This window comes from Fukomys damarensis, unplaced genomic scaffold, assembly GCF_012274545.1.
Source record: "Fukomys damarensis isolate Sample0158 unplaced genomic scaffold, DMR_v1.0_HiC HiC_scaffold_28, whole genome shotgun sequence".
Classification (NCBI taxonomy): Eukaryota; Metazoa; Chordata; class Mammalia; order Rodentia; family Bathyergidae; genus Fukomys; species Fukomys damarensis.
Window position 1 is genome coordinate 42,409,959 of NW_022900940.1, and position 7,500 is coordinate 42,417,458.

General features: G+C 42.1%; 1 protein-coding gene across 2 annotated transcripts in view; it reads right to left on the minus strand.

Annotated features, from left to right (window-relative positions):
• Nucleotides 1–2,267: 2,267 nt before the first annotated feature.
• Acox2 (acyl-CoA oxidase 2) overlaps nt 2,268–7,500 on the minus strand; it is a 24,671-nt gene continuing 19,438 nt past the window's right edge. The window contains exons 13-14 of one of the 2 annotated variants that reach the window (XM_010643145.2): nt 6,129–6,264; nt 2,268–2,511 (exon numbers count right to left, since the gene is read on the minus strand). In XM_010643145.2, coding sequence (XP_010641447.1) covers nt 2,449–2,511; nt 6,129–6,264 — 199 coding nt within the window. In that variant the 3' untranslated portion in view covers nt 2,268–2,448. Of the gene's footprint in view, nt 2,512–3,118; nt 3,572–6,128; nt 6,265–7,500 lie in introns of those variants that run through there. The other variant, XM_010643144.2, reaches the window with a different exon arrangement.

Genomic DNA, 7,500 nt, shown 5'->3' on the forward strand with positions numbered 1-7,500 from the left:
TTTTGGTACCGGGGATCGAACTCAGATCCTTGCACTTGCAAAGCAAGTGGCGGAACCGCAGAGCTAAATCCCTGGCCAGAGCTTTTTCTTAATTATAGTGCTAAAATGATTTCTGAAGAAATGTCTCCTAACTCAACTAGAAGGCTAAAAATACAGGAATGAAAGAATAAGCAGAGTACTCGTGATGCCTTTGAAAAAAATCAAAAAATCATGTAGGGTGACCTTGTTTCCAAACCAGTACGCAGTATTGTAATATTGAAGGAAAACTGTCCCAGTCATTTAAAGGTACTTGTTAAGTACTGCTTTTTACAGTTGTGACAACTGTTTCTTTCTATGCATATAAATCAAGCAACCAAATATCTGTAGCCATGGAAATGTCTGACTAGAAATATTTATATTGAATTCTGAATACAAAATGTCCCTGTGGTAGAAATCTTACTTCTTATGCCTGGTGCAGTATAATTCCCAAGTGTACTGTCTACCAGGAAAAGAAAAACACAATAAAAAATGAAATATGAAAATTAGGCTTGTATTTGTTGGCTGTTATTACTTACAGGAGAAAATCGTACTTCTCATGTAAAGTGCACACTGATTCTATCCCTGCATGTGCTGCCCTTCGCTCCTTTGTGTTTGATCTGCGAGGACTCAGTGGAACCTTACTCACTTCATAAGCAGGGATGGGTCAAATTTTGTCTAAAAGGCTGCATAGTTGAATGATGAACATAAAGTTTGAAAAAATTTTTTCAAACAGGACTTAAATTGTCACAGCTCTGAATATGACTCTTATTTTAGCTTTGTGCTAGGCACAAGGACAGAATAGCTCCAGCCATTTCATTCTCATATATTGTGGTGACCCACAAATGTATGTTACTATCAGAGTTAAGTTTATTTCTGAAGAGAACAAATGAACTGTTGTGAAGGAAGAATCTGGAACAGTGGGTGAGATGTGTGTACTTTTATTTATTTCACTGTAGTCTTAGTTTACATAGTTCATTTTCTGTTTCTTGAAAGTTACAGGAAGGATCATGTTAATTATAGTGAGAATTTCCAGTTTCTTAGAATACCTTATATAAAAAGGAACAGGGAAGAGTGGGTCTCTGGCTGGGTGCCCTGGGGCAGGCAGGTCCCACTGCTATCCTTCTCTCTGGGAATATTCCAAGACACTCTCTGTGCAAGATGAGAATGTTTATTATGTCTACTTTTGCCGATGTCTCTGATTTGACACTTTGCCCACATATAGAAATCCATAAGTACCCCACTGTCACCATCTTCAAACCAAGATCCCTTACTATTATTGACAAGTTGCTGTGGTTTCAATAAATCAATGTAAAGGGCCAGGATTTAGCTCAGTGGCACGCACCTGCCTCGAAAACACAAGGTCCTGAGTTTGATCCCCAGTACCGCAAAAAAAAAAGGAAGAAAACTAAATCATTATGCATATTAGTATTAGATTATCATTGAGAAAACTGGGTCCTCTTTCTAATTGATGGATGGTTACCCAAACAAAACAAATGACAACAAAGCCCCATCAATAACAACTTCTCAATAACCACAGAAGTGTTGACTGGTTGAGATCAAGATAAAGTAAAACTATTGTGAGTTGAAAACAGTTGTGGAAATAGGAGTCCTTCTAGTTGTTCCAAGTTTATGGAAATTAAGTTTATGGCACTTATGAGTTCTCTTCCTTATGGATCTCATTGGAGATAAGTTTGTTTTTGATAAATATTCTCAGATACACTATTAATAACTAAAGGTTTTGTTTTGAGCAAGAAAAGAAGGCAACTGAATTATTTTTGTAGTTTATCAGGTGACATTTAATTTTCTGTGTTTTATCTATTTGGGTAATTGGAAACGATAGGAGAAATGTGGCTTGATTATATTTGGTTTTGAGACAGGTTATTATTCAGTTGCTCAGGCTGGCCTTGAATTTTTTTTGTTTTTTGGTGCCGGGAATCGAACTTGGGACCTTGTGCTTGCAAGGCAGGCAGCTGAACCACTGAGCTAAATCCTGGCCCCATATTTGGGTAATTTGATACAATTATGATTCTTTCAATGAAAGTTTAAATAATTTTCACCATGGAAGACTTGGTTTTTAAAAGAATTGATACACAGTTGCATTCTTAGCCTCTCCATTTATGTAGCTCATCCCAAGTAGGGCACTTTTGGAGATCAGAGCGTGCCCTTTCAGCGGAGGGTAACTGGGCTGGCTCAGGCAGAGCAGTGGGGAGCAGTGTAACCAACACCCGTGTACATTGCTACCCACCAAATTCAAGAATGACTTCACTCTTCCCTTTCCTGCTATGCTTTATTTCGAACTCAATCACAGGTACTGTTTCACAGATAATCAGACAGTGTCTAAAAGGTGACCTAAAATTACATATATAATTTGGAATAGTAATTTTATATGACATTGTGGTGCTGCTTGATCCTGGAATAATGTTGGTTATTTCATAGTTTAGATCCTTGACTTTGTAGTAGTGGTTGGATGTATTTCTTATAGGCAGGGTTCTCCTGTTTGTTAGAAAGAAGTATGTTATTAAAACAATATGTCTGCGAGGGTGAAAGACTTTTACTTTAAAACTGTTTAGCTTTAAAAAAGTAACATTACATAAGATCCTTAATTTCTCAAATTATTTTTTAAATTCATTTTGTGTGAACATATGGAGAAAAATTTTTCCAAAGGGCATCTTTCTTTTCTCATGCAAATTTTAAATTGTGGATGCAGGTGGCTGATTAAAAAGAAAACATACAGCTTATCTTTGCTTATGGAATTTTAATACAAATAGAAGAAGGTTTGGCTCTCCGAGGGTCTTTGAAATTGGATGTGAACCGCAGAGCAAGGAAGTGGACGGAAAGCGGCATGGAGCAGGCAGGATGCTAATGTCAATCTGACGTGGTATCTGGATTCCTTCCTACAGAACCCTGCTTTGTTGAGGCAGGGTTTCACTCTAGTCCAGGCTAACCTCTGACCTGAAGGGACCCTTCTGCATCAGCCTCCCGACTGCTAGGACCACAGGTGTGTGCCACCCCGCCTGGCGACATGACCTACAGTTCGTCTCCCACTGCATCTTGAGCACCAACAACAGTTTCTGTCAACATTGCGCATACTTAGCATGTATTTGCTGAGTGACTGAATGAATCAGTAGATGTGTTTAACACATCAAACTACTGCTTAGGTGAGTATTTACAATCGAATGTTGGGAAAAATGGGGGTCTCGATTTAAGATGGCCACCACTGGTTCTTTCACTTCATGCAATAGGGAGTTACACAGGCACGAGTTTGTGTAACCAGGGAAATGGCTTTTGCAATTTTCTCCGGAGATGCTTGCTTGCCCTATCATCTGAATCACGCAGAAAGCCCAGAGGCACACAGTGTGCTAGAGTAAGCCTAGAAAGGGCACATTTTTCCGTCCAGCGATACAGCTCTGTACGGCCTGCCCCAGACAGGAGACTCATACTTCTGACATTCAGTTCAGCACAGCGCTCGCTTTCGGTAGGAAACAGCGGGGGTATGCAGGTCTTCCCATTTGTTCTTTTCTCTCCACAGAGCACGATTCTGCACAGCTGCTGCTTTATTTAAAATACATAGAATGTATGTATCGTGCTGTGCAAATGAAAAATACCTCTTTATTGGAGTTTCAAAATTGTCTCCAGGAGATTAGATAAGTACACATTAAACGTGCTGGTGATCTCTGAAGGAGCCAGAAATGTGACGTAAGCTCCAACAGCCATAATGAGCAATCCACGGAGGGTCGGTCTGACTCACTGGAAACAAGGTAATTCATGATCTTTACATTACTAAATTGCTGTTTATGAGACCGCCACAGTGTACCTGTCACCTTTTTAGCAAACTAATGTGAGGCTGGAGGACAGAATCTCACTGCGTTTGTATAAGTGGGTGCCTTAGTGTTTCTGTATTCCGTAAGCCGAGCCCACTCTGGTGGACCCTGGGAGGGGGCAGTGAGGGTGCCATTCTGGTTTACAGTTAGAAGGAGACAGAGAAGGGTGAATGGGGTGGGGTTAGGGATCCCTTGAGGCTGTGAGTCAAGGAGATAAGCCTGCTCTCATAGGTCTGGATTAAGGTCTAAAGGGAAGCTGAGAAACCAGAGCTCCCTGCACTCTTCAGTGACCACAAGATCTAGAGCACTGGAATGCTTCCCGAGCGGCCAGTTAAACAGGTCTGAGTTGTGCATGTCAGCATTTCCCGATAGGAGCGCGGGGGGGGGGCAGGTTTTTTGGAGCACCAAAGGGCGTACACATATTTTAGATCCCAGGCATCAGGCTGCAGTGGGAAGGCTACGCTATTTTTTATGCCAGCATTTAAATGTTAAAAAGAGATTTAAAAAAAAAAAAGGAGAGAGATCACGTCATTAGAAAAAGTAATACACTTGGGGCAGGGATTTAGCTCGGTGGTGCCTGTGCCTGCCCCAAAAGTGCAAGGTCCTGAGTTCTATCCCCGGTACAGGGAAAAAAAAAAAAAAGAAACAGGGCCAGGGATTTAGCTCAGTGGTTCCACTGTCTGCTTCACAAGCTCAACGACCCAAGTTTGATCCCTGCTACCAAAAGAAACAAAAAGTAACACACTAGAAATAGGCTAGTTGCTGGGTGTGGTGGCATACGCCTGTAATCAACTCCAGCACTTGTGAGCTGGAGGCCAACCTGGGCCACATTGTGAGTTCAAAGCCAGCCTGAACTACATACCAAGACTTGAAAAACTAAGGAAAACAAACAAAACAAAATAAAATAAAAAATAGGCTAGTAAATAGTTAAGTAGTAAATGTATGCTTTTTTTGGGGTACTGAAGATGGAACTCAGGACCTTGCAGCTACCAGGCAGGTGTTGGCACCACTGAGCTAGATCCCCGGCCCTGTTTGTTTTTTGAGACAGAGTCACACTATGTAGTTCAGGCTGGTTATGAACTCACAATGTGGGTGGCCCAGGTTGGCCTTGAACTTGTGATAATCTTCCTGCTCCAGCCTCCCGAGTTCTGGGATTACAGGTGTGTGACACCCTGCCTGGCCCTAGATGTATGCCTTCTTTAGGTTAGTTGGTTGTATCTTCTTGTTGAGTTAAAAGATGTGTTCTTGCGGATGGGGACTGGCCTTCTGTCTGACAACCATCCTGGGGGTAACTTTAGATAATCAGGTTAAATTAAGCCACGAGCTATCACAGAATACAAATTGTTAAAGCAAGTCTGACACTGGTAAGTGTGAACGAAAGTCTGAGAGTTGCCAATTTGATGAGCTGTTAAGACACCTTTTCTGAAATTAGACTGAAGAAATAGAAAAGTCAGTTTCACCTTTCATTATAAAATACCCCAGCACTGCAAAAGAAAAGAAAAGAAAAGAAAAGGTCCGCTCTACAGCTATAAACCTGTTGTTCTGATCATCTGTTTCAAATCTGCTATTAAATACTGGTTCCCCAAATTCTAAATACAATATTTGTTTTTTCAGTTATTTATCTATTGACATTTGTAACTTTTCCCGATGAGGCTGGGCAGAGTCTGCAACCCTGACCTAGAGGGTTGGGATCTTTTGAGCCCTCCGTCTCTGTTTGCTGTGCTGACAGAGTTCTGGTAAAGCTGGGGTCATGTCTTCATGACCCCTGTGATTGTCAGATGTGGCTTTCCGGCTGCCAGCAGCCAACGCAGCAGGCTTCTGTCCTCCTGAGATTGTGTGAAGATTCCTTCCTGTCAGGTCTGGGCAAGACACCCCTGAGCTTCCTGTCACCTCCAAATACCCAGTTCTTCTATGTACAACTGAGTTTAAAGGCTGAAGGTAAGATGGGTAAGTCACCGGTATGACTCATTGTCTTGCTTTTTCTCACTTAAAAGCCAGTTAGTTTGCCACAATGTGTATATTCTCAGGTTATTAAGCCATGATGTAGAGCAGGCCTTGTGCTTAACTCCCCTCACCAAGTTCTGAGCGGTGCATTTTGCTGACATAGGTTCCTGCCAGGCCACACCCCGACTCCTGGCATCTTTTATGTATTCTCCAAAAATGCTCTACACAGATACGCTATGCCAAGTGATTTTCAACCTAATGGAAATCAATTAAAATGAGGAAACAGGTGTATTTAATGCTTGTTTTCTGCTCTGATATAATTTATAATGCATTCCACTCAGTTACCTGAGAAATATTGCTGGGTGACATCTGAGCCCACTGGAACAAACGTTCATAGACATTCCCATCATAACAGCCGAGTGCAGAATTTAAACACAGATCGGTGAAGTCGAAGGCATCCGTTAACAAGATGGCATCCTTCCTGAGAGAGGAAACCAGAGTCTGTACTTTAGGCTGTCCTCATGAATCTAATTAATCTAGCGCCCAGTCAGAGGCTGCATCATTAGTCCCTTTTCAAATACTACAGCTTTACTTTTATTTTTAATCAGTTATACATACACATTATAAGAAGAGTTCTTTCTGGGTTACTATTTAAAAAACAGCACATCCCAGACTCTTCCGTTTCCTTCTCTCCAGAGGAAGTTTCAATCTTTTAGTGGCTATTTTGGTAGTTACCTGAATGTCTGGAAATACCCTGTTTCTTTTTCTTTCTTTTTTTTGGTACCAGGGATCAGGTCCTTGCACTTTGGAGCCAGGCGTCAGAACCACTGAGCTAAATCTCCGGCCCCAATGTCTTGTTTCTCTTACTGACAACTTTCTGATACTTCAAGAGACACTTTCTATGTAGCCTCTTAGATGTCATCTGTTGAGTCTCTGTGACAGAAAACAAGGGTTTGCTTTTAGAAGCCTTCACTTCTGCCTCTCCTGACCCTATGCCTGCTCCCTCGGCCTGCCTATCTCCTAACCAAAATTGTCATTTGGGCCAGATGAAAAGTTAGTGTTGACGTTATGATGACTGTACACTGTCAAAGCCTTTGATGGGCCGAGGTACTGTCCCTGATGAACCCTACGCCCAGCTCCTGTTTAACAATGTCCCTCTGCCCCCAGCGGCCTCACTTCTCTACTTTGCCAGCCCAGATTCCACACTCCATTCTATTCGCCCCTCAAAAATACACTTAGCAATTCTTGTTGATTTTCCTACCACTTTAGCAAAGCTCAACCCTTGCTATGTCCAATTTCCTACCAACCTTGTGCCCTCACCTTTGCAGTTATGTATGGCTGGAAAAGTCAACCTAAACCCACGTCTCTGGGGTCCAGTGGGTCCAACTGCTGCTTAGCAATCATCTTACCTTGCTTTAGTTCATTTATTCTTTCCTTTTCTTAGGTGATAATTTCACACATTCTCTATCAGCCTCAAGTCTGCATTGTCTCCCTCCCCACCTCTCCTCTCCATTTCTTTGCATGCTTGTCACTGATACGTGGGAGCAACGAGGCAATTTCCATATGTTCCCAGCCCTGCATTTATACAGAGTGCTTGCTTTCTTCTACTAAGGCCAACCGTCCAGGCTCCCGGCTCAGGCCAGTCAGCTCCTATCACTGACAAGCCTTGTCTTGCCCAGTGGGGAATAGTTTCAGAAATTCTCCTGTCTCTCCCTTG